A 27,824-nucleotide genomic window follows, 5' to 3' on the forward strand; every position below is an offset into this window, starting at 1 on the left:
TTTGTTGCATTTGAGTTTAATACAGAAAGTTTGAGGAAGGACAAGATTGCCTTGGCTAAGGTCTTAGTATGTCAACAAGGTTTGACAAAGTGTGTCCTCTCCCTTTTCTGAGACCAAGTAGTCAAACACAGATCTATTCACTGAGCCAAAACACAGTCTGAAGAAGAGAAGGAAAACATATGTCAAGACATCAGCAGGTTGTCTAGTTCATCAGGGCTCTACGGATGTGACTGTGTTCGCTCCAGGCTCGGGGGCTAGTCCAGCTAGCAGAGCCCACAGTCGGAGTCCATAGTCTGATCTTAGAACAGCTACTTAAGAGCTCCAGAACAGCGGAGCCCCACAGGAGGTCTGGCGCAAGAGGTGATGGTAGTGGGTGTTGACCAACCACCAGGGTCACGTAGCGTTGATCTCTAGAACGTGGTCATCAGTAGAGGGAAGCACCAGGACCTGGCATCCCTGGCTGTGGTTGAACACCTGTCCCGGGCTGAAGGGCTCCAGGCGAGGCATGGGAAGAACCCTGGACTGCTGCTCCCCTCTGCCCACAGAGTGGACACTTCCCTGGCTACAGAAGCTGGCCGTGTCCCCCTGATCATCCAGAGGCCGGTCCATCAGGGAGAGGATGACGTTTTCTACACAGTCGTCTGTGAACAGAAGGGTAAAGGGGAGTTAGCACCTGGCACAATGCATAATTAAAAACATTTTAAAACAATTAAAAACATACATTCATGTCAATGGTTGATTTGCATGAATGTCCAATATACATAAGTTAGGATTTAGCCCTGTGAGAGTCAAACCTCTGTGAGAGGAGGAGAGAGCCTGAAGAAGGGAGGTAGGACTCACCTGTATCAGGTTGGCTGGCGGAGTTGGCACTGGGAGGTAGGTACTTAAACACCTTGATGTCAGGGAATGGCAGGTGGCCAGCGAAGAGGGGCATCAACTCAACCTGTACCCTGTGGTTGGCATTAGCATCCGCTGGCATGGACACCAGCCCTGAGCTTCTGCCATACACCACCCAGCTACTGCCTGCCACTGGGGGAGAACAGAGATGGGTTTAATGTGCTCACCACACACACACACACACACACACACACACACACACACTATAATCCACCACTTGAAGTAAACCCACTTTCTGAGTTTATGCACACTTACCTTCATACATGAGCTTGGTGGAGCAGACCTCCTCTGTCTCTGTCTGCCCTTTCTCCTCAGTCCCTCCATCATCTTCCTCATCATCATCAGGTTCAGTCAGTCGTGTAATGGACATCTCCAGCCCACAGAGGGAGCCAGAGTGACAGTTTTGTTGACCAGCCGCAGGCATGATCTCTGCCCTCACACTGTACAGTGTCTGCAACACAACACACCAGGGTTGGGCTCAATTTTGAATTCAGGAACTGATTTGAATTTAAAAGAAGTGAAAAACAGATTTTCTACTTTTCAGTTTACTTTCTGAATTGACTGACTAATTCCAATTGACCCCAACCCTGCAGAACACAGATATGAAGTATAACACAGATGTAGAACACAAATATGAAGTAGGACACAGATATGAAGCAGAACACAGATGTAGAACACAGATATGAAGTAGAACACAGATGTAGAACACAGATATGAAGTAGAACACAGATATGAAGTAGAACACAGATGTAGAACACAGATATGAAGTAGAACACAGATATGAAGTAGAACACAGATATGAAGTAGAACACAGATATGAAGTAGAACACAGATATGAAGTAGAACACAGATATGAAGTAGAACACAGATATTAAGTAGAACACAGATATTAAGTAGAACACAGATGTAGAACACAGATATGAAGTAGAACACAGATATGAAGTAGAACACGGGTGTAAAACACAGATATGACGTAGAACACAGATATGAAGTAGAACACAGATGTAGAACACAGATATGACGTAGAACACAGATGTAGAACGCAGATATGAAGTAGAACACAGGTGTAAAACACAGATATAAAGTAGAACACAGATATAGAACACAGATATATAGTAGAACACCAATGTAGAACACAGATATAAAGTAGAACACAGATATAAAGTAGAACACAGATGTAGAACACAGATATAAAGTAGAACACCGATGTAGAACACAGACGTAGAGTGGAACACAGACGTAGAGTGGAACACAGACGTAGAGTAGAACACAGACACAGAGTGGAACACAGACGCAGAGTGGAACACAGACGCAGAGTGGAACACAGACGCAGAGTGGAACACAGACGCAGAGTGGAACACAGACGCAGAGTGGAACACAGACGCAGAGTGGAACACAGACGCAGAGTGGAACACAGACGCAGAGTGGAACACAGACGTAGAGTGGAAGAAGTGGAACACAGACGTAGAGTGGAACACACAGAACACACGCAGAGTGGAACACAGACGTAGAGTGGAACACAGACGAAGTGGAACACAGACGTAGAGTGGAACACAGACGTAGAGTGGAACACAGACGTAGAGTGGAACACACGTAGAGTGGAGAGTGGTAGAAACACAGAACACACGTAGAGTGGAACACAGACGTAGAGTGGAACACAGAAGTAGAACACAGACGTAGAGTGGAACACAGAACACACGTAGAGTGGAACACAGACGTAGAGTGGAACACAGACGTAGAGTGGAACACAGACGTAGAGTGGAACACAGACGTAGAGTGGAACACAGAAGTAGAGTGGAACACAGACGTAGAGTGGAACACACAGTGGAACACAAGTAGAACACAGATGTAGAGTGGAACACAGACGTAGAACACAGTGGAACACACGTAGAGTGGAACACAGACGTAGAGTGGAAACACAGTGGAACACGAACACAGAGAGTGGAACACAGACGTAGAGTGGAACACAGAAGTAGTGGAACACAGACGTAGAGTGGAACACAGAAGTAGAACACAGACGTAGAGTGGAACACAGAAGTAGAACACAGACGTAGAGTGGAACACAGACGTAGAGTGGAACACAGACGTAGAGTGGAACACAGACGTACAGTGGAACACAGTAAAAAAAGAAAGAAAAAAAGAAACAAAAATAGCTGTTTAGCAAAAAGCTAAAGCAATCATTTTGCTATGACTGTCTGGGAGTGGTCTAAATGAGGGGCATAATTGGACGAGCCTAATGGGAGGAATATGGAACCTGAAAACTAGCTGTAATTGGTAGAGAGGTTTGAAACTCTGTTATTGGTCTATTAACTTATATGGCCTGGTGATGTCGCCAGGCAAGCTAAAACTCCACCCATGCAAATCTGATGATTAGTAGGACCTGTGTAGATTGTATTTTCAATCAGAAATGACCAGGAAATAACACAGATGAAAATGTTTCACACTTTTACAGTGTTAGTTTCATCAGCTGTTGTACAATATGATACAAAACACAATAAAAACAGAACTTTGACTCCACTGGGCCTTTTAAGCTGACAGGATCAGGTACATTAGGCTACTCACTGTCACTCTCTCCAGTTGAAACTCGTAGTGGTAGGGCTTGAAGGCTGAGACTTCCTCAGAAGCAGAGGAGAAGCTGGCAGAGAACACACACTGTAGACAGACTGGCATGTTTTCCTTCCACCTCACATCCCATACGCAGTAAACACTCTGCTTACTGCACACCAACTATATATATAGAGAGAGAAGGACCACACACTGCTTACTGCACACCAACTATATATATAGAGAGAAGGACCACACACTGCTTACTGTACACCAACTATATATATAGAGAGAGAACCACACACTGCTTACTGCACACCAACTATATATATATATAGAGAGAGAGAGAACCACACTGCTTACTGCACACAAACTATATATAGAGAGAGAGAACCACACACTGCTTACTGCACACCAACTATATACAGTGCCTTGCGAAAGTATTCGACCCCCTTGAACTTTGCGACCTTTTGCCACATTTCAGGCTTCAAACAAAGATATAAAACTGTATTTTTTTGTGAAGAATCAACAACAAGTGGGACACAATCATGAAGTGGAACGACATTTATTGGATATTTCAAACTTTTTTAACAAATCAAAAACTGAAAAATTTGGCGTGCAAAATTATTCAGCCCCTTTACTTTCAGTGCAGCAAACTCTCTCCAGAAGTTCAGTGAGGATCTCTGAATGATCCAATGTTGACCTAAATGACTAACGATGATAAATACAATCCACCTGTGTGTAATCAAGTCTCCGTATAAATGCACCTGCACTGTGATAGTCTCAGAGGTCCGTTAAAAGCGCAGAGAGCATCATGAAGAACAAGGAACACACCAGGCAGGTCCGAGATACTGTTGTGAAGAAGTTTAAAGCCGGATTTGGATACAAAAAGATTTCCCAAGCTTTAAACATCCCAAGGAGCACTGTGCAAGCGATAATATTGAAATGGAAGGAGTATCAGACCACTGCAAATCTACCAAGACCTGGCCGTCCCTCTAAACTTTCAGCTCATACAAGGAGAAGACTGATCAGAGATGCAGCCAAGAGGCCCATGATCACTCTGGATGAACTGCAGAGATCTACAGCTGAGGTGGGAGACTCTGTCCATAAGACAACAATCAGTCGTATATTGCACAAATCTGGCCTTTATGGAAGAGTGGCAAGAAGAAAGCCATTTCTTAAAGATATCCATAAAAAGTGTCGTTTAAAGTTTGCCACAAGCCACCTGGGAGTCACACCAAACATGTGGAAGAAGGTGCTCTGGTCAGATGAAACCAAAATTGAACTTTTTGGCAACAATGCAAAACGTTATGTTTGGCGGAAAAGCAACACAGCTTATCACCCTGAATACACCATCCCCACTGTCAAACATGGCTGTGGCAGCATCATGGTTTGGGCCTGCTTTTCTTCAGCAGGGACAGGGAAGATGGTTAAAATGAATGGGAAGATGGATGGAGCCAAATACAGGACCATTCTGGAAGAAAACCTGATGGAGTCTGCAAAAGACCTGAGACTGGGACGGAGATTTGTCTTCCAACAAGACAATGATCCAAAACATAAAGCAAAACCTACAATGGAATGGTTCAAAAATAAACATATCCAGGTGTTAGAATGGCCAAGTCAAAGTCCAGATCTGAATCCAATCGAGAATCTGTGGAAAGAACTGAAAACTGCTGTTCACAAATGCTCTCCATCCAACCTCACTGAGCTTGAGCTGTTTTGCAAGGAGGAATGGGAAAAAATTTCAGTCTCTCGATGTGCAAAACTGATAGAGACATACCCCAAGCGACTTACAGCTGTAATCGCAGCAAAAGGTGGCGCTACAAAGTATTAACTTAAGGGGGCTGAATAATTTTGCACGCCCAATTTTTCAGTTTTTGATTTGTTAAAAAAGTTTGAAATATCCAATAAATGTCGTTCCACTTCATGATTGTGTCCCACTTGTTGTTGATTCTTCACAAAAAAATACAGTTTTATATCTTTATGTTTGAAGCCTGAAATGTGGCAAAAGGTCGCAAAGTTCAAGGGGGCCGAATACTTTCGCAAGGCACTGTATATATATAGAGAGAGAACCACACTGCTTACTGCACACCAACTATATATATAGAGAGAGAACCACACACTGCTTACTGCACACCAACTATATATATAGAGAGAGAACCACACACTGCTTACTGCACACCAACTATATATATATATATGAGAGAGAGAGAACCACACACTGCTTACTGCACACCAACTATATATATAGAGGGAACCACACTCTGCTTACTGCACACCAACTATGCTTACTGCACACCAACTATATATATATAGACAGAACCACACACTGCTTACTGCACACCAACTATATATATATAGAGAGAACCACACACTGCTTACTGCACACCAACTATATATATAGAGAGAACCACACACTGCTTACTGCACACCAACTATATATATATACTGAGAGAACCACACTGCTTACTGCACACCAACTATATATATAGAGAGAACCACACACTGCTTACTGCACACCAACTATATATATAGAGAACCACACACTGCTTACTGCACACCACACAACTGCACACCAATATATATAGAGAGAACCACACACTGCTTACTGCACACCAACTATATATATAGAGAGAACTATATATATAGAGAACCACACACACTGCTTACTGCACACCAACTATATATATATAGAGAACCACACACTGCTTACTGCACACCAACAATATATATAGACAGAACCACACACTGCTTACTGAGAGAACCACACACTGCTTACTGCACACCAACTATATATATAGAGAGAGAACCACACACTGCTTACTGCACACCAACTATATATATATAGACAGAACCACACACTGCTTACTGCACACCAACTATATATAGAGAGAGAACCACACACTGCTTACTGCACACCAACTATATACATAGAGAGAACCACACACTGCTTACTGCATACCAACTATATATATATATAGAGAGAACCACACACTGCTTACTGCACACCAACTATATACACTGCTCAAAAAAATAAAGGGAACACTTAAACAACACAATGTAACTCCAAGTCAATCACACTTCTGTGAAATCAAACTGTCCACTTAGGACGCAACACTGATTGACAATACATTTCACATGCTGTTGTGCAAATGGATTAGACAACAGGTTGAAATTATAGGCAATTAGCAAGACACCCCCAATAAAGGAGTGGTTCTGCAGGTGGTGACCACAGACCACTTCTCAGTTCCTCTGCTTCCTGGCTGATGTTTTGGTCACTTTTGAATGCTGGTGGTGCTTTCACTCTAGTGGTAGCATGAGACGGAGTCTACCACCCACACAAGTGGCTCAGGTAGTGCAGCTCATCCAGGATGGCACATCAATGCGAGCTGTGGCAAGAAGGTTTGCTGTGTCTGTCAGCGTAATGTCCAGAGCATGGAGGCGCTACCAGGAGACAGGCCAGTACATCAGGAGACGTGGAGGAGGCCGTAGGAGGGCAACACCTCCACCCAGCAGCAGGACCGCTACCTCCACCTTTGTGCAAGGAGAAACAGAGCAGGATGTATGAGGGCACTGCCAGAGCCTTATTTTCTGCAAAATGTTAACCTCCAGCTGTACCTTGTCGTCCACAGGTCGGTTACTAGGGGTTGTGCCTTACGCGTCCACAGCCCAACACCATGCAGGACGTTTGGCATTTGCCAGAGAACACCAAGATTGGCAAATTCGCCACTGGCACCCTGTGCTCTTCACAGATGAAAGCAGGTTCAGACTGAGCACATGTGCCAGACGTGACAGAGTCTGGAGACGCCGTGGAGAACGTTCTGCTGCCTGCAACATCCTCCAGCATGACCGGTTTGGCAGTGGGTCAGTCATGGTGTGGGGGGGCCGCACAGCCCTCCATGTGCTCGCCAGAGGTAGCCTGACTGTCATTAGGTACCAAGATGACCAAGCCTCATTTTGACTCGTTTTAAGGACATTACAACAAAGTTGGATCAGCCTGTAGTGTGGTTTTCCACTTTAATTTTGAGTGGGACTCCAAATCCAGACCTCCATGGGTTGATACATTTGATTTCCATTGATAATTTTTGTGTGATTTTGTTGTCAGCACATTCAACTATGTAAAGAAAAAAGTATTTAATAAGAATATTTCATTCATTCAGATCTAGGATGTGTGATTTTAGTGTTCCCTTTATTCTTTTCAGCAGTGTATATAGAGAGAGAACCACACACTGCTTATTGTACACCAACTATACAGAGAGAGAGAGATAACCACCTTACATCAAGTGAAAGTTACAAAAGTGAAGGTCTTAAATCTGTGATGAAAATAGGGCTATTGGAATATTGCTGATGTTGAGACTTGTCAGAGCGTCTGTCTCTTCTGATGGTTCATTGTTAAGTTACCTGTTGTGCTTTAGTGTTGAGGGACTGCAGTTCCAGAGAAGACTCGTGATGTTTCTCTGTTAGCCTCTGGTCCATCAGGTGAAAGTTCACATCTGACATGTTCTGCAGACACACCTGGATGTACTTCCTGTGAGTCAGGTCAAAGGGTAGCGGTCAAAAGGTCAAATTCTTTCAGATCTACAAACAGAAAACCAGCAGTACCCCGGACCTCATAGGTTAAGATTTGAATACTAGGTGTTGTTTTTTTCCCCAGGTTACCTGTTCCCTGCTGATAGTAGTGAGGGTTTATCTGTTCCCTGCTGATAGTAGTGAGGATTTACCTGTTCCCTGCTGATAGTAGTGAGTGCTTGGCCTTAAAGGGGATGTAGAAGGTGAGAGATATTGGAGTGGAGTAGATGGACCAGGGACAGTCTACAGACATCTGTGCACAGAGAACAGAGAGAGACAATGACAGAATGTTACTCATCTCCATTCAAAATAAGCCATCCAATTCTTTATAAATTAAGAAAAATAATATTTAACTTGACAATGTAGACGAAATGCATAACAAATCCCGAAAGTCATTGAAAATCACTATATCTACATTATTTATCCTGCATTGCTATCAACAAGATCAAACATATCTCTGTCCTCAGTACCCTCTGGTTGATGGCGGTCATGTGGTTATCGGGGTGGCTGTAGCTCCGGGGACGGTGGTGTATCTCTCCGTTTGTGAGTCTCTGGTTCTCGGGCCGGACTGGATCAGAAGGGATGACACACAGTACCTCCAGCTGAAACTCCAGGGTGTGATAGGGTGGGGTGGGAGGTAGAGAGATACTGGTCACTTTGTCAGACGACTGGATGAACAGAACACTCTCATCCACACGCTCTGCAGACGAGAGGAGAAGAGGGGTGGGTGAGGACAGAGAGACAGAGAGACAGAGAGAGAGAGAGAGACACACACTCGGTGAGGGATGAGGAAGTATGATTGGTGTGGATCTAAGTTGAGAAGGAAGACACGGATGAGCAGAAAACTACAGCTAGGATCAGGATACAATTTAGGGTGCTTTCACATGTCGTTGTCCCCCCCCCCTGTATAATCCGGATCCCGGAGCATTTAGTGTGCTCATCCGAGCCATAAAGCATGTAATGAAACGCAAACGAACCCTGGCTGAAATGAGTGCCGGGTATTGTGACGCAGGCATCGTAATTCGCGTGTAACGTTTCGTTCATTGTAAACAAACTAGCTTGCTAATAACATCATGTAGAATATGCGTCTTGCAAATCGCATCCTGAAACTGTTATTTTCAGGGCTTGTGGAAGGAAAATGTATTTTTTTGTAGAATTCTATATTTTTTGTAGAATTCTATATTTTTTGTAGAATTCTATATTTTTGTAGAATTCTATATTTTTTTGTAGAATTCTATATTTTTTTGTAGAAACGCTCCAGGATACCGAACCAGGGAACCGAATTTCATATGTGAAAATTTCTCACGATTTCTCTGTTCTGACCTGCAGTGCTGTTGAGGATGGTAGCAGGGCAGGAGGAGGAGGTGAGGATGGGCATGCTGCCTATGTTAGTGAGCTGCAGGGCGTCTCCCTTCTTCACAGTGTAGTGACCTGTCTGCAGCCTGACCTTTGCCCTCTGGGGGAGGCCTGCCAGCAGCTGGTCTGAGACAGAGACAGTGTGTGTTTTTTGAAAATGGTCCGTTCAAACATTGTATTTCACATTTACAATACATGACCGTCAACACAAAAACAACAACATACAATATATACAAAAACAAACTAATTGCATGACACAAAACAGCAATGAAATATATATCATAGGACAAAGGGTGAAAACACACTCAAGGAAAATACAGTGATGGGCAGTGATGAAAAAAGTACCCAATTGTCAGACTTGAGTAAAAGTAAAGATACCATAACAGAAAATGAAAGTAACCCAGTAAAATACTACTTGAGTAAAAGTCTAAAAGTATTTGGTTTTAAATATACTTAAGTATCAAAAGTAAAAGTAAAAGTATAAAGCATAAATCATTTTAAAGTCCTTATACAGTGGGGGAGAACAAGTATTTGATAACCTGCAAAATCAGCAGTGTTTCCTACTTACAAAGCATGTAGAGGTCTGTAATTTTTATCATATCATCACTTCAACTGTGAGAGACGGAATCTAAAACAAACATCCAGAAAATCACATTGTATGATTTTTAAGTAATGAATTTGCATTTTATTGCATGACATAAGTATTTGATACATCAGAAAAGCAGAACTTAATATTTGGTACAGAAACCTTTGTTTGCAATTACAGAGATCATACATTTCCTGTAGTTCTTGACCAGGTTTACACACACTGCAGCAGGGATTTTGGCCCACTCCTCCATACAGACCTTCTCCAGATCCTTCAGGTTTCGGGGCTGTCGCTGGGCAATACAGACTTTCAGCTCCCTCCAAAGATTTTCTATTGGGTTCAGGTCTGGAGACTGGCTAGGCCACTCCAGGACCTTGAGCTACTTCTTATGGAGCCACTCCTTAGTTGCCCTGGCTGTGTGTTTCAGGTCATTGTCATGCTGGAAGACCCACCCACGACCCATCTTCAATGCTCTTACTGGGGGAAGGAGATTGTTGGCCAAGATCTTGCAATACATGGCCCCATCCATCCTCCCATCCATCCTCCCCTTTGCAGAAAAGCATCCCCAAAGAATGATGTTTCCACCTCCATGCTTCACGGTTGGGATGGTGTTCTTGGGGTTGTGCTCATCCTTCTTCTTCCTCCAAACACAGCGAGTGGAGTTTAGACCAAAAAGGTATATTTTTGTCTCATCAGACCACATGACCATCTCCCATTCCTCCTCTGGATCATCCAGATGGTCATTGGCAAACTTCAGACGGGCCTGGACCTTGCGGGACCAGCAGGGGGACCTTGCGTGCGCTGCAGGATTTTAATCCATGACGGCGTCGTGTGTTACTAATGGTTTTCTTTGAGACTGTGGTCCCAGCTCTCTTCAGGTCATTGACCAGGTCCTGCCATGTAGTTCTGGGCTGATCCCTCACGTTCCTCATGATCATTGATACACCACGAGGTGAGATCTTGCATGGAGCCCCAGACCGAGGGTGATTGACCGTCATCTTGAACTTCTTCTATTTTCTAATAATTGCGCCAACAGTTGTTGCCTTCTCACCAAGCTGCTTGCCTATTGTCCTGTAGCCCATTCCAGCCTTGTGCAGGTCAACAATTTTATCCCTGATGTCCTTACACCCTCTCTGGTCTTGGCCATTGTGGAGAGGTTGGAGTCTGTTTGATTGAGTGTGTGGATAGGTGTCTTTTATACAGGTAACGAGTTCAAACAGGTGCAGTTAATACAGGTAATGAGTGGAGAACAGGAGGGATTCTTAAAGAAAAACTAACAGGTCTGTGAGAGCCGGAATTCTTACTGGTTGGTAGGTGATCAAATACTTATGTCATGCAATAAAATGCAAATTAATTACTTAAAAATCATACAATGTGATTTTCTGGATTTTTGTTTTAGATTCCGTCTCTCACAGTTGAAGTGAACCTATGATAAAAATTACAGACCTCTACATGCTTTGTAAGTAGGAAAACCTGCAAAATCTGCAGTCTATCAAATACTTGTTCTCCCCACTGTATATGGTAAATTAAGCATTTGTGTTTCGTAAGTCTGCCAAATCAGAGGCAGTAGGAATGTGTAGGGATCTTCTCTTGAGTTGAATTTATTTCCTGTCCTGTCCTGTGAAGCATTCAAACCAGTACTTTTTACATTTCAAAATGTAACCACTGTAATAACTTTTGGGTGTCAGGAAAAATGTATGAAGTAAAAAGTACCTTACTCTCTTTAGGAATGTAGTGAAGGAAAAGTTAAAGTTGTCCAAAATATCAATAGTAAAATATAGATAGACCAAAAAAACAACTTAAGTAGTAATATAAAGTATTTTTACTTAAGTACTTTACACCACTGAGTATGGGTTCAGCATATTAATGTGTGTGGCAGGGTAGGCTCCTCAGAGGAGGACCATCCTACTCAGTGAATTTCCTACAATTTTTTGGGGTGAAACAAAAAAAAAAGTTCACATTTTTAGATAAACTGCTAAATATAGTCAAGTCACCAAATTACTAATTAAAACACTATTTTGCAATGGTCTACAGAAGCCTCAACAGCACCCTCTAGGGAAGCACCATGGTATGGTATAGCCGGAGGACAGCTAGCTTCCGTCCTCCTCTGGGTACATTGACTTCAACACAAAACCTAGGAGGCTCATGGTTCTCACCCCCAGCCATAGACTTACACAGTAATTATGACGACTTACGGAGGACGTCCTCCAACCTATCAGTGCTCTTGCAGCATGAACTCATATGTTCAACTGGCTAAATCAATAGAATCAGAGAATGAATCTAGTACTGAAAGCATAAGCTACAGCTAGCTAGCACTGCAGTGCATAAACTGTGGTGACTAGTTGAATCAAAGAAAGAAAGACAATTTCATTTCTTCAAAAATGAAGAAGCAGCAGAGAGCTAGCTATATTTCTTTCTTTTTTTCTTAGTTTTTCCTTTCATTTACTTAGCTCATGCCGCTAATTTAAGTCTACTCAACAACCTGCTTCAAACAGAGAGGAATGCTATATATGTTGGCTAGCAAGCTAACTGGCTAAAGCTATCCAACACTGCAACTCTTCCAAGTCAAGGTAAGCTTTTCGGTTTTATACATTTATTGCCACCGGGGTCTGCAGATTCTGTTGCAAAATGTTTCTTAAAGGGTTACTTCTGGATTTTGTCAATGAGGCCCTTTATCTACTTCCCAGATGAACTCGTGGATATTATTCTTATGTCTCCATGTCCAGTAAGAAGGAAGTAGAGGTGGTAGTACAGGTGTGTGGTGGTAGTACAGGTGTGTGGTGGTAGTACAGGTGTGATTATATCAGTCATTTGAACTGTGTGTATCATAAACAAAATTTGAGTGTTTCAATTAGTTGTTGTTAATCTGTTAACAAACTTTTTTTTTTTTTTTTTTTTTTTTTTTTTTAACACTTGTATCTAGTTTTTTTTGTGGTTTGGTTTTCATATAAGCCCTTGGATTCCAACCATACCTGTACACTGTTTTATTAAAATTATTAAAATCTGCATTGTTGTCTATCACTTGTTTTCTTTGGTGCAAATAACTCAAACTAAATGTGTCAGAGAGAGAGAGAGAGAGAGAGAGAGAGAGAGACCTGTGAGGGGCTCCACAGTGAGTTGGGGCTCCTGAGAATAGACCTCATACTGGACCAGAGGAGAGATGTGAGGGAGGACAAACTGGACCTGGCCCACTGTGGCACACAGCTGACGCAACGTGTAGGTACCGAGCTCCTGACTCTACACCAGGGGAGAGAGAGAGGGAGGGAGGGAGAGAGAGGGGGGAGGGAGGGAGAGAGAGAGGGAGAGGGAGGGAGAGAGAGAGAGAGAGAGAGGGAGCGAGAGGGAGAGGGAGAGGGAGAGGGGGAGGGAGAGAGAGAGGGAGCGAGCGGGGAGGGAGGGAGCGAGAGGGAGAGGGGGAGGGAAGGAGAGGGGGAGGGAGGGAGCGAGAGGGAGAGAACAAGCGGGAGGGAGCGAGCGAGAGGGAGTGAGAAAGAGAGAGAGAGATAGAGAAAAGAGTCAATAGACAATCTACAATCTCAAGTGATAATGACATCCTGTATTTGCAGTTAAAGCCCTGTCCTGTTGGAGAGGACAATCACAGCATGATAATAAGGGTCTTACTGGTACACTGAAGACAATGCTGTTGTTGCCCGGCAGCAGAGTGACATCACCGCTCATTAGCATCTTTGCCCCGTCATCCATGACAACAGGAACTGGGCTGACAAGGTTGGGCGTGTCCGGTGACGGGCTGCTGTCATGACGACGCATGACCAGGTGTGTGTTCTTACACACCATGCCGGTGGAGTTGAGTGTACGAGGGTCCGAGGGGCTGCGGTCCTGGATCTCTTCCAGCTCCAGAGAAGGACCAGCAGCGGAGGGGGGCATCGCTGAGGAGTTACCCAGGGGGAAAAGCACCGTCCCTGGGTATGGCCGTCTCTGTGGCCCCCTGGTCTTCCCGTTAGTCTCTCCCTGCTCCAGGTTTAAGTGAACACTGGCAGCCAGCTGTTCCAGAGGCACGGCCACAGGCATCAAGCTGCGCAGACACAACTCCACCTGCAGGGCGGTGCCAGAGTGCACCGTGGCTGTTGCCGGGCGGAACTGTAGCTGCTTTAGCTGGGCGAAAGAACTCATACTGAGCGCCACCTTCTGGGCTGTAGAGGGATAAGAGGTGAAGGGAGAGAGAGACAGGGGCACGGTGAAATATAATAATGTGTCAATAGATGGATCTACATCAAGGCTCCAACACTAACCTAGCACACCTGACACGTTCAGCAGGACGCAACGTTCTGGAACTTTCCGATAGAAATATGTTATATGTAGAACAAACACGCCTCTCTGACATGTAGAATAAGGAATCACATCGGCTTCAATCATTGGCATTTCTATCCGCAACATTCAAAAACGTTTGGTAACCGAACGAGGCCCAGGTTAGTTACGACTGGAGTTTGAGCGAAAACCTACAGGACAGGAGAGTAGTTCTCCTGGAACAGGGTTAGACATAAATCATGTTGACTGACTAAAATAATCTGCTATGACTGGCTGCTTACCCTTGCTGTCTGTTGATTGGTTGGCGAAAGTCAGGATCTCCTGACAGAAGTGAATCCTCTCCTCATTGGTCAGATTGGCATCACCTGCCAACAAGGCACTTGTCTGCAGGTAGCTAAGGGTGGGTTGTCAAGGAAACCAGCAGCCAACGGGCAATGACAACGAGAGCTACAATATGCGAAAGAAATTGGTCCTTCAGACTAGCTTATACTGTAGTTGTAAACATCCTTTGCTATTTGTTGTCATTTTCTTCTTATTTGTTTTAATTCAACGTTTTTATGCGCTATGTGTTATGACTGCTGGAAAAAGAATTGCCTCTCTGAGGACATCAACATTCTCTGAATCTGAATATAGAAAAAGTGAATGGCATTCATTCAAAGAGATGACATAATGGCAACAATTGACGCATTTGGCATTACACTTTTCTACTTATTTACATCCAGTGAAAATTCCTCTGTAGGTTTCTTCCTAGGTTCCTGCCTTCCAGGGAGTTTTTCCACTGTGCTCCTGCCTCTGCTCTTTGGGGTTTCATTGATTGGGGATACTTCTCTGTCTTCTCCAGCAGTTTCTGGCACTCAGCCATCTGCTTCCTGGTGTGAGTGACAGGTAGGCTCCACCCCTCTGACACGTATGACCTCAGAGCATTCTGCAAGAAGCTCTCCGCCTGCTCAGGATCACCTTTCCTCCTTATTACGTGCACACACACACACACACACACACACACAAAATGAAGTCACTACATGTCCTGTACTTGACTTCTTGACTGTGCAGAAGACGGTAGAAAGACATTTACAGGCGGAAGTGGAATTGATGACCATCACGGTCTCTTACATGTAGAACTCAGCCAGGCTCTTCCCAACGAGCCGCGCTGACCTCATCCTGCCAATGGCCGTGTACATCTCCACAGCAGCATGGGACAACTCCTGATGGACGGATAGAGGATGGAGGGGAGGATGGAGGGGAGGGGGGGAGGGGAGGGAGGGAGGGGGGAGGGAGGGAGGGGGGAGGGAGGGGGAGGGAGGGAGGGAGGGAGGGAGGGAGGGAGGGAGGGGGAGGGAGGGAGGAAGGGAGGAAGGGAAGAATGAAGGAGGGTGGCACAGGGGGATAAATTGATGCCGTTTAGTTTAATCAAGCCAACATACTTTTTATCTGACAGCCTGTCACCACATACACACCGACATGTTTCATATCTGAACTTACAAGATAATGTCTCTCAAACGCCTCCACAGAAGACAGGGCCTCCTTCAGTTTTTTATACGGGCTCTGCAAGCTGTGGACTGAAAGAGGAACTAGGACAAGTGAGGAATTGATCCCACTAGAGGAGTGCTCTGTACATTGCTGTAGCATTTGGCTCAGAACCTAGATCTCATCCCATCTGCTTTGTCAATGCCAATCTACTGAGAGCCGATATCAAGCTACTGTTGTTTCCCATTCAAATGTTTTACGGTTGTATTCCTGCCTATAATTTGTATACTCCCCAATGACACCCCCCCCCACACACCCCCTCACCAGTCTCAGCCTTCTCATCCCCCAGTCCAGCCAGCAGGTCCACAGTTCGGTTCAGCTCCAGAGACAGCGGACCCTTCTCTGACACCAGACCACACATATAGCCCAGAGACTTCAGCTGGGAGAAGGAGGGAGGGAGGGAGGAGAGTTGGGTTTGAAAGAAGTTAAGAAAATAAAAAATATGAACTTTCAATTTAACCTTTATTTTACTAGGCAAGTCAGTTAAGACAAATTCTTATTTTCAATGACAGCCTAGGAACAGTGGGTTAATTGCCTGTTCAGGGGCAGAACGACAGATTTTCACCTAGTCAGCTCTGGGACTCGACCCAGCAACCTTTCGGTTACTAGCCCAATGCTCTAACCACCAGGCTACCTGCCTAGGTTCAAGATGAGTAGTTATGAGGTACATATATAGTAGCTATAATATAATAATGCTTCAACCAATCAAAGCCCTTTTTACGTCAGCATTTGTCACAAAGTGATTTACAGATACCCAGCCTAAAACCCCAAAGAGCAAGCAATGCAGAGGCAATGCAGAGGCAGAAGCACAGAGGCTAGGAAAAACTCCTTAGAAGGCAGGAACCTAGGATGAAGCCTACCTTGTCAGTAGCATAGGCCCACAGGCCCACAGTGTGTGAGACATTAGCCTCTAGCTGGGCCTGGTCACAGCAGCCTTCTATACGATGCAGCACCTCCAGGCAGCTGAGGAAGACCCAGCAGTCTAAAGCACCTTCCAGCATAGACACCTACACAACAACAACAGTTTAGCTAACAGCACACTGCAAAACGCTTGTAATTAAACAGAGAAAAAAACACACAGAGAGAGAGAGGAGAGAGAGAAGAGAGAATGAGAAAGAGAGAGAGAGGAGAGAGAGAGGAGAGAATGAGAAAGAGAGAGAGAGGAGAGAATGAGAAAGAGAGAGAGAGGAGAGAATGAGAAAGAGAGAGAGAGGAGAGAATGAGAAAGAGAGAAAGGAGAGAAGGAGCGAGAGATAGACAGAAAAATAAGTGAGGCCGAAGCAGCAAGAAAACTCCACCATCACTGCCCAGTAACCGTACCCCATCACCACCCAGTAACCGTACCCCCATCACCACCCAGTAACCTTACCCCATCACCACCCAGTAACCGTATCACCCCATCACCACCCAGTAACCGTACCCCATCACCACCCAGTAACCGTACCCCATCACCACCCAGTAACCGTACCCCATCACCACCCAGTAACCGTACCCCCCATCACCACGTACCCCATCACCACCCAGTAACCTTACCCCATCAGTAACCCAGTAACCCCCCATCACCACCCAGTAACCGTACCCCATCACCACCCAGTAACCGTACCCCCATCACCCCCATCACCCCCATCACCACCCAGTAACCGTACCCCCATCACCACCCAGTAACCGTACCCCCAACACCACCCAGTAACCATACCTCCAGCAGGCATAGCTCCTGGACACAGTTATGCAGCAGCTCCAGGGCTCTCTGTGTCACCTCCCAGGGCCTCTGGAGGAAGATGAGCAGGGTACACTGACGACAGAACAGGTAGCTGCGTAACTCTAGCAGGCTAGCCTGCCCGCGTTGGATCCCATCTCTCTTTTCCATGTCTATGGGGCGCCGCAGGAGCAAGCCAGTCCAGCTCTTCACCGGGGAGCAGAAGGAACCCAGCCAGTTGGCCCTGTCTACAAACAGACGAGCAGAAAGACACTATATGTTTCAGAAAGACACTATATGTTGATTTTAATGTATTGAGTCGCTGACTTATAAAGCTTGAGTGATTTTGGGGCATTTTTTGGGGCAAAACCGGCAAGGACAATTGTGGGTCTCCCGGTCGCCAATTGTGGGTCTCCCGGTCGCCCGAACACCTATAAAGCTTGCGTGAGAGGGAGTGGCTATACATGTACCTCCAGCCCCGAAGTTGAGAACATACTGAGTGAAGAGGGCGTCCAGCTCGTCGTACTGTAGCAGAGCATCCTCAAACTGCTGTAGCATCTCAAACACAAAGGCCAACTCCTCCTGCACACAACAAAACACAGATACACATCACACGTGATCGAACATACAGTTCAGAAACTGATTAGTACACTCACACACACAAAAGCATCCCGGAGTCGCCTCTTCACTATCGACGTTGAGACTGGTGTTTTGTGGGTACTATTTAATGAAGATGCCAGTTGCGGACTTGTGAGGCGTCTGTTTCTCAAACTACACTCTAATGTATTTGTCCCCTTGCTCAGTTGTGCACCGGGGCCTCCCACTCCTCTTTCTATTCTGGTTAGAGCCAATTTGCGCTGTTCTGTGACGGGAGTAGTACACAGCGTTGTACCAGATCTTCAGTTTCTTGGCAATGGACTAGCCTTCATTTCTCAGAACAAGAATAGACTGACGAGTTTCAGAAGAAAGTTGTTTGTTTCTGGCCATTTTGAGCCTGTAATCGAACTCACAAATGCTGATGCTCCAGATACTCAACTAGTCTAAGGCCAGTTTTATTGCTTCTTTAATCAGAACAACAGCTTTCAGCTGTGCTAACATAATTACAAAAGGGTTTTCTAATGGTCAACTAGCCTTTTATAAATTTGGATTAGCTAACACAACATGCTATTGGAACACAGGAGTGATGGTTGCTGATAATGGGCCTCTGTACGCCTATGTAGATATTCCATTAAAAATCGTCCGTTTCCAGCTACAATAGTAATTTACAACATTAACAATGTCTACACTGTATTTCTGATCAATTTGATGTTATTTTAATGGACAAAAAATGTTGCTTTTCTTTCAAAAACAAGGACATTTCTAAGTGACTACAAACTTTTGAATGGTAGTGTATACACTATATATTTATATATATATATATATAAATAAACACACACCTCTTCTTCCTGTATAAAACCACAGATTCACCTGAGACATGCTCTCACCTGAGACACACAGCCTGGCAGGTACAGACCTACCTGTACCATGAAGTAGTCACAGAAGCTCCATCCGGGCTGATTGCGTTTCTCCCGGAGGGTGCGCATGTCCTCCTCGAAGCGTCCCAGGTTCTGAGTGAAGGACATCAGCAGTAGAGTCCTCAGCTTCAGCAGGAAGGCACTCCACGACTCCTGAGACCTGGACGAATTCTTTAGAGGGTCTGACAGAACCACACAACTAGGTGAGAAAGAGAGAGAAGGAGAGAAGGAGAGAGAGAGGAGAGAAGGAGAGAGAAAGAGAGGAGAGAAGGAAAGAAGGAAAGAAGGAGAGAGAGAGAGTAAGAGCGAATGAGAGACATTTGTATCTGATCTATCAGAACAATTATTTCTTCTGGCTATTTGTGTTTCTCATTTCCAGACTCCATTTTGTTTGTATCTTGTGTGTCTCACCGGTCATTCTGCTTGTTACAGAAGTCGTTGCGGATCTTGTCCACTAAGGAAGAGCGAGGCAGGATGTTGGTCTTGTTCTTCTTCTTGGCGTCGCTGGTCTCCACGACAACGATGACCCAGTCAGCTGACCCGTGGAGCCGCAGGTTGCCCTGCCACCTCATCATGTTGTCCCTGACTGACGCCTTGTACACCTCAGTGTCCTGGAGGGTTTATTGACAGTTCATTATTCATTCATTCAGTCCTTTCTAAACCCCTAATAATAACAATAATAATATTAACAATAACAACAACAATAACAACAATAATAATACTAATAACAATAACAACAACAATACTAATAACAGCAATAACAATAATAATAATAATAACAATAATAATAACAACAATAACAATAATAATAATAATAACAATAATAATAATAACAATAATAATACTAATAAACAATAACAATAATAATAATAACAATGACAATAATAATACCAACAATAATAACAACACAAATATTAATAATTATGATAACAATAACAGTAATAATAACAATAATAATTATAATAATGACAATCATAATAATAACAAGAAAAGGTATTTTTTGTTGGTTCACTGTTTCAGACAATCATAAAGTAACTCTCTCACATTACGAGTAAAAACAAAACAAACTGCTGTGTATCTCCAGTCCCTTTTCAGGGCATCAAAATAGTACTAGTAATGGTGCAAACCTCTATAGGAGTCATTACTATCAAATGCCCTGGATGAATGACATTTATTATTTAATGAGTCCAACAGCCTTGATATACTAAAGTGCTTCTAAAACAACAAAAGGCTCTCTGCCATAGCTATCCGTCACGCACCGTTTCCCATGTCGGTCACGAGTCGCTGACTGGACTGCACTTCCTTAAAACAAGTGAACCGCCCTTTTAGTACATCAACAAACTTCTGTTTCCTCAGCACTTTTCGACTAATCGCTCTGCTCTCCCTGAACAAACTGAGGGGCCAGCCAGGTTACACTCATTAGGAGAACGAAGACAGACAGAGAGACAGAGAGACAGACAGACAGAGAGACAGAGAGGCAGAGAGACAGAGAGGCAGAGAGACAGACAGACAGACAGACAGACAGAGAGGCAGAGAGGCAGAGAGGCAGAGACAGAGAGACAGAGAGGCAGAGAGACAGACAGAGAGACAGAGAGACAGAGAGACAGACAGAGAGACAGAGAGACAGACAGACAGACAGACAGACAGAGAGGCAGAGAGACAGAGAGACAGACAGAGAGACAGGCAGAGAGGCAGAGAGACAGACAGACAGACAGACAGACAGACAGACAGACAGACAGACAGACAGACAGACAGAGAGACAGAGAGACAGAGAGACAGAGAGACAGACAGAGAGACAGAGAGACAGACAGAGAGACAGACAGACAGACAGAGACAGACAGACAGACAGACAGACAGCCAGAGAGACAGACAGACAGACAGACAGACAGACAGACAGACAGACAGACAGACAGACAGACAGCCAGACAGACAGACAGACAGACAGACTGATGAGGAATAGAGGAATCCTCCTGAGACTAAATGCAAACAACATGTGAACCAGCTGGAATACACAACATGTAATGTGTTGTGTCTGTCTGCCATCCATCTGCTGCCTGCACTGAGAATAATACTGATTATCCACTCTGGAGCAAATCATCTAGCTAGGCTGTTACATCCCACCGGTTATTTAATGGAGGGTAGAGTAGAATTTGTGTGTGTGTGTATGTGTGTGTACACGTGTTCAAGTCCCCACAAGAATAGTAAACAAACGAGAATTTGACCACCTGGGGACAATTTGTTAGTCCCCACGAGGTCAAATACTATTTCTAGGGGGTTTAGGGTTAAGGTTAGAATTACATTAAGGGTTAGCAGCTGGGGTTCGTTTTAGGGTTATGCTGGGGTTAGTTTTAGGGTTAGGCTGGGGTTTGTTTTAGGGTTAGGCTGGGGTTAGTTTTAGGGTTAGGCTGGGGTTAGTTTAAGGGTTATGCTAGGGTTAGGTTTAGGGTTATGCTGGGTTTCGTTTTAGGGTTATGCTGTGGTTAGTTTTAGGGTTATGCTGGGGTTAGTTTTAGGGTTATGCTGGGGTTAGGCTGGGGTTAGTTTTAGGGTTATGCTGGGGTTAGTTTTAGGGTTAGGCTGGGGTTAGTTTTAGGGTTAGGCTGGGGTTAGTTTTAGGGTTATGCTGGGGTTAGGCTGGGGTTAGTTTTAGGGTTATGCTGGGGTTAGTTTTAGGGTTAGGCTGGGGTTAGTTTTAGGGTTAGGCTGGGGTTAGTTTTAGGGTTATGCTAGGGTTAGTTTTAGGGTTATGCTAGGGTTAGTTTTAGGGTTAGGTTTAGGGTTAGTCTGGGGTTAGTTTTAGGGTTAGTCTGGGGTTGGTTTTAGGGTTAGGCTGGGGTTAGTTTTAGGGTTATGCTGGGGTTAGTTTTAGGGTTAGGCCGGGGTTAGTTTTAGGGTTAGGCCGGGGTTAGTTTTAGGGTTATGCCGGGGTTAGTTTTAGGGTTAGTCTGGGATTAGTTTTAGGGTTTTGCTGGGTTTCGTTTTAGGGTTATGCTGGGGTTAGTTTTAGGGTTATGCTGGGGTTAGTTTTAGGTTTATGCTGGGGTTAGGCTGGGGTTAGTTTTAGGGTTATGCTGGGGTTAGTTTTAGGGTTATGCTGGGGTTAGTTTTAGGGTTAGGCTGGGGTTAGTTTTAGGGTTATGCTGGGGTTAGTTTTAGGGTTATGCTGGGGTTAGGCTGGGGTTAGTTTTAGGGTTAGTCTGGGGTTAGTTTTAGGGTTAGTCTGGGGTTAGTTTTAGGGTTAGTCTGGGGTTAGGCTGGGGTTAGTTTTAGGGTTATGCTAGGGTTAGTTTTAGGGTTATGCTAGTTTTAGGGTTAGGTTTAGGGTTATGCCGGGGTTAGTTTTAGGGTTAGGCCGGGGTTAGTTTTAGGGTTAGGCCGGGGGTTAGTTTTAGGGTTATGCCGGGGTTAGTTTTAGGGTTATGCCGGGGTTAGTTTTAGGGTTAGGCTGGGGTTAGTTTTAGGGTTAGGCAGGGGTTAGTTGTAGGGTTATGCCAGGGTTAGTTTTAGGGTTAGTCTGGGGTTAGTTTTAGGGTTAGTCTGGGGTTAGTTTTAGGGTTAGTCTGGGGTAAGTTTTAGGGTTAGTCTGGGGTTAGTTTTAGGGTTAGTCTGGGGTTGGTTTTAGGGTTAGGCTGGGGTTAGTTTTAGGGTTATGCTGGGGTTAGTTTTAGGGTTATGCTGGGGTTAGTTTTAGGGTTATGCTGGGGTTAGTTTTAGGGTTATGCTAGGGTTAGTTTTAGGGTTATGCTAGGGTTAGTTTTAGGGTTATGCTGGGGTTAGGTTTAAGGTTATGCTGGGGTTCGTTTTAGGGTTATGCTGGGGTTAGTTTTAGGGTTATGCTGGGGTTAGGCTGGGGTTAGTTTTAGGATTATGCTGGGGTTAGTTTTAGGGTTAGGCTGGGGTTAGTTTTAGCGTTATGCTGGGGTTAGTTTTAGGGTTAGGCTGGGGTTAGTTTTAGGGTTATGCTGGGGTTAGGCTGGGGTTAGTTTTAGGGTTATGCTGGGGTTAGGTTTAGGGTTATGCTGGGGTTAGTTTTAGGGTTAGGCTGGGGTTAGGCTGGGGTTAGTTTTAGGGTTATGCTAGGGTTAGTTTTAGGGTTATGCTAGGGTTAGTTTTAGGGTTAGGTTTAGGGTTATGCTGGGGTTAGGTTTAGGGTTATGCTGGGGTTAGTTTTAGGGTTATGCTGGGGTTAGTTTTAGGGTTATGCTGGGGTTAGTTTTAGGGTTATGCTGGGGTTAGTTTTAGGGTTATGCTGGAGTTGGTTTTAGGGTTATGCTGGGGTTAGTTTTAGGGTTATGCTGGGGTTAGTTTTAGGGTTATGCTAGGGTTAGTTTTAGGGTTAGGCTGGGGTTAGTTTTAGGGTTAGGCTGGGGTTAGTTTTAGGGTTAGGCTGGGGTTAGTTTTAGGGTTAATGCTGGGGTTAGTTTTAGCGTTATGCTGGGGTTAGTTTTAGCGTTATGCTGGGGTTAGTTTTAGGGTTAGGCTGGGGTTAGTTTTAGGGTTAGGCTGGGGTTAGTTTTAGGGTTAGGCTGGGGTTAGTTTTAGGGTTAGGCTGGGGTTAGTTTTAGGGTTAGGCTGGGGTTAGTTTTAGGGTTAGGCTGGGGTTAGTTTTAGCGTTAGGCTGGGGTTAGTTTTAGGGTTAGGCTGGGGTTAGTTTTAGGGTTAGGCTGGGGTTAGTTTTAGGGTTAGGCTGGGGTTAGTTTTAGGGTTAGGCTGGGGTTAGGTTAGGATGAAAGGGAAAATAGGATGAATGGGACCGAATTGTGTGTCCCCACAAGGTTAGCGGTACAAGAATGTGTGTGTTTACAGTAAAACGGGCACAGCACCACGTACACAGCAGTCTGTCCAGTAGATATGGAGGAAGGGGAAAGTGAGGAGGGCTTTGTTTCCCTCTTTAGGGAGGAGTTCCTCTTTGAACTGGACAAAGTTGGCCTCTAAATGGATCATCTTTGGTGCTCGTCCATACGACCTAAGACAAAAAAATATATATATATTATGGTATAGACATTCTATAAAGGAGTTTATACATTATAATGCTTATACACTGAGATGCTCTTATCTAGCATAGACCAGTAAGCCAACATTTAGTCGACAAAGTCATTCAACAGTTCCACAAAAAAAAAAAACTGTTTCAATTAGACCAATTACTCCCTGGCACATCTTGTCAGCACTCACCTCCTCCACTCCATTGGTTCCCTGGGAAGCTGCTGGGCCAATGGGGTGTAGAGAGAAGTGAACAAGGCCTGGTCCCCAGCACCTGGTGGAGAAAGGGGGGAGATTAGGGAAGAGGAGGGAGGAAAGGAAGGAAGGAGGAAAGAGAGTGAGGGTAGGAGGAGAGAGAATGAGGAGAACAGAAAATCCCCTGATACCCAATAAGTACCTGTCAACACAGGATTATACATTCATTTAAAACAGCCAGTTGAACTTCAGGACTGTAATTGAATAGCCCTGCCCTATGATCCAGCTACACTCAATAAGCCCTGCTGGCTATCACCCCTCTGTCCTAGTGGTGTTTCCAAACCCGTCCACGGATGAAAAAAGCACAGGTTTTGAAGATACTGACATGAAAGGCGGTACCCCATCCCCCACCAGACTCCCAGAACCAACCTTTTCCTGTGTGGTTAAAGGTTGATATGTCAGGGAGTATCCCATCCCCCACCAGACTCCCAGAACCAACCTATCTTTCCCTGTGTGATTATGAGCGCCGGGGGGAGCAACACCTGTTCAGAAATTTGATGCTGAGACAAATTCTGTCTCGGTAAACAGCATTCTGTTGTTACCTTGACAGCAAAGCAAAGCCCACTACTGGGCATTCAGGACTAAGAAACATAACAAGGCTTGACGTAATGAAGCTGTGGGAATATTCTAATACACTGTGGTACACATGCACTGGAAGAATGTAGTATGTCCCTTCTATTGCTGCTGGTTTGTGTGTCTGTCACAGGCAAACAGCCATTGGACTTCAAATCTAATTGACCTTTCAATCATAAAAGTGCTGCAAGGCTGCGCTGCACCATAAAGCTGAGACTTTGCCCTTGTGAATAGGGCTGTTCAGAGACCAACGCTGTATAGCTCTGCTAGTAAATCCTGTTGTTGCCTCTAATAGTAAAACTGCACACAGCCCTGGTATGGTCCCCCCAGAGAGAAGAGCCCTGGTATGGTCCCCCAGAGAGAAGAGCCCTGGTATGGTCCCCCCAGAGAGAAGAGCCCTGGTATGGTCCCCCCCCAAGAGAGAAGAGCCCTGGTATGGTCCCCCCAGAGAGAAGAGCCCTGGTATGCCCCCCAGAGAGAAGAGCCCTGGTACGGCCCCCCAAGAGAGAAGAGCCCTGGTATGGTCCCCCCAGAGAGAAGAGCCCTCGTATGGTCCCGCCCCCAGAGAGAAGAGCCCTGGTATGGTGTCCCCCCCAGAGAGAAGAGCCCTGGTATGGTCCCCCCCAGAGAGAAGAGCCCTGGTATGGTCCCCCCCAGAGAGAAGAGCCCTGGTATGGTCCCCCCCAAGAGAGAAGAGCCCTGGTATGGTCCCCGCCCAAGAGAGAAGAGCCCTGGTATGGTCCCCCCCAGAGAGAAGAGCCCTGGTATGGTCCCCCCCAGAGAGAAGAGCCCTGGTATGGTTAATGCCTGAAACTTAACCTTAAACAGTTTGACATTTGAAACAACTTTGAAATGTGACTTTTGAGAAACATTTTTTTTACCTAGTTCTGACGTGACTGTGAGAGCTTGTTGACCAGCCAGGGTGGTCCAGGGACAAGCAGGCCAGAGCTGTCAAGACCACCAATAGGGTCAAACCTTAAAATAACTTTTCTGAGAAGCTCACTTGAAAGGCCAACAGAGGAGTTTCTCCCAACACACACACACTCAGTGGAGTAAAAAGTACCCGATTGCCATACTTGAGTAAAAAACAAAGATACCTTAATGACTCAAATAAAAGTGAAAGTCACCCAGTAAAATACCTGGAGTAAGTCTAAAAATGATTTCCTTTTAAATATACCTCAGTATTAAAAAGTAAATGTAATTGAATTTTTTTAAATTAAATGTATAAATCATTTCAAATTGCTTTGAATCCAAACCCGACGCCATGATTTTCTAGTTTTTAAAAAACGTATTTACGGATAACCAGGGCCAGCTTCCACACTTCCATATCATTTACAAACAAAGCATTAGTTTAGTGAGTCCGCCAGATCAGAGGCAGTAGATATGACCAGGGATGTACGTGGAGCTTTTTTCTGTCCTGCTAAGCATTCAAAAATGTAACAAGTACTTTTGGGTGACAGGGAAAATGTATGGAGTAAAAAAGTACATTTTCTTTGGAAATGTAGTGACGTAAAAGTAAAAGTTGTGAAACATATAAATAGTGAAGTACAGATAGCAACAAAAAAAAACGACTTAAGTACTAGTTTACACCACTGCTCACACTGTAGCCACTGTCTGTATATAGCCTGAAGACTCATTAATTTGTGTGTGTCCCGGCTAAGCCAGGTGTTATGTATCCAGTCGGAAGCAGGTGCATGATGACAGCAGGTTGATGAAACTGCGAGCTGTGGCGTAAGGAGAAGGACAGCACATATGATCGGTCTACATTAGCTGATATAGTAGCGTAGCCTAATGCATATCTCATCATAAAATGATAAGGAAAGAAACTGTGATTGAAGATGGTTCAATGAGCGGTATCAATTTGTCAAGCGGCGACGGTCACTGTCCTGCAAGAAATGGTGCTGACGTTGAAAAAGCCAGCCCATTCTTTAAGGCCACTGATATGCGGCGGCAACTGGCTGCCTTGCCTGAGCTCAGTGTCAAACTCACAAACCTCGCTACAAATAGCTGAATAAAAAACGACAGCAACATCATCCCAGCAACAAAACACTCACATGTCACAATCGGCTTGTTCTCCATTGTGTAAATAATGGGCTTCTCCTCTTGAGGCTCCATCCTGGATTCTGATAGTCAGTGATAGCCCCCCATGTCATGTAAAAATCCGGTTTGTTTTTAGTAAATGCTTATGCACGCAGACAGTCGTGGGGTGTAATCATTAGTCCAAACAGTTACAAAACAGTTGCGTTGAGCAACGAAAACGTTAGTTTCAATTGGACAAACTCAGCTAGGTCCATCCCCATTTCGTTCCGTTTTCTTCCGTTTAAGAAACGTTTTGCAACAGAATCGTAATGAATAAGCCACTGATGTATGGCTGGGGCTGCGTCCACTGGCCGTGTCCCGTTACACTTCCTGGAACACACCTTCACTCTATTACGTAGGGCTATGCGCAATTTAAAGGGAACGCAGCATAGAACGCTGCAGCAGCTGATTGGCTCCCCTGGACGGCTCACTAAGTGACACTTCCTGGAACACACCTTCACTCTACTACGTAGGGCTATGCGCAATTTAAAGGGAACGCCGCATAGAACGCTGCAGCAGCTGATTGGCTCCCCTGGACGGCTCACTAAGTGGAAATGTATAAATGCCTAACAGAATCCGTTGTCATGTGGTGTTCCTAACTGGAAACAGACCAATCAATAAAATGTATCTTTTAAATAGATTTGTTCAAATATATGGATGTTTGATTACAATGACTATTCGGAATGACTGTTTTAAATAACTGTTGTAACATTTATGTAAAGTTATAATTGACAAGTAGGTGGCAGGTAGCCCAGCAGTTAAGCGTGTTCGGACAGTAACTGAAAGGTCACAGGTTCAAATCTCAGAGCTGGCAAAGTGGAAAAATCTGCCGTTCTGCCCTTGAGCATGGCAATTAACCCTCGATGACTACTGGTCCCTGGATGTTGATTATGGCAGCACCCCACAACTCTCTGATTCAGAGGGGTTGGGTTAAATGTGTTAAGACACATTTCAGTTGAATGCTTTCAGGTGTGGAACTAGCTAT

General features: G+C 44.7%; 1 protein-coding gene across 4 annotated transcripts; it reads right to left on the bottom strand.

Moving 5' to 3' along the window:
- On the bottom strand, positions 1-27,111 carry LOC112235652 (trafficking protein particle complex subunit 10-like). Of its 4 annotated transcripts, XM_042306747.1 has the most exons (23): positions 26,815-27,098; positions 24,125-24,206; positions 23,783-23,918; positions 19,364-19,563; positions 18,956-19,151; positions 17,909-18,020; positions 17,439-17,686; positions 16,603-16,749; positions 16,007-16,121; positions 15,698-15,774; positions 15,329-15,420; positions 15,043-15,183; positions 14,500-14,612; positions 13,574-14,103; positions 13,048-13,189; positions 9,334-9,492; positions 8,481-8,710; positions 8,163-8,263; positions 7,843-7,969; positions 3,460-3,624; positions 1,153-1,348; positions 841-1,029; positions 1-641 (listed from the first exon to the last, which is right to left on the bottom strand). In XM_042306747.1, exons 1-23 carry the CDS (start codon positions 26,873-26,875, stop codon positions 394-396), a joined length of 3,807 nt encoding a protein of 1,268 aa, XP_042162681.1. In that variant the 5' UTR covers positions 26,876-27,098; the 3' UTR covers positions 1-393. The 4 variants fall into 4 exon arrangements, with proteins under 4 accessions (XP_042162681.1, XP_042162682.1, XP_042162683.1 ...); XM_042306748.1 differs by lacking the exons at positions 23,783-23,918; positions 24,125-24,206; positions 26,815-27,098 and adding an exon at positions 20,080-20,413; XM_042306749.1 differs by lacking the exons at positions 1-641; positions 841-1,029; positions 1,153-1,348; positions 3,460-3,624 and adding an exon at positions 5,652-5,723 and having other exon boundaries at positions 26,815-27,111.
- Positions 27,112-27,824: the final 713 nt, after the last annotated feature.

Source organism: Oncorhynchus tshawytscha, linkage group LG26 (assembly GCF_018296145.1).
Source record: "Oncorhynchus tshawytscha isolate Ot180627B linkage group LG26, Otsh_v2.0, whole genome shotgun sequence".
Classification (NCBI taxonomy): domain Eukaryota; kingdom Metazoa; phylum Chordata; class Actinopteri; order Salmoniformes; family Salmonidae; genus Oncorhynchus; species Oncorhynchus tshawytscha.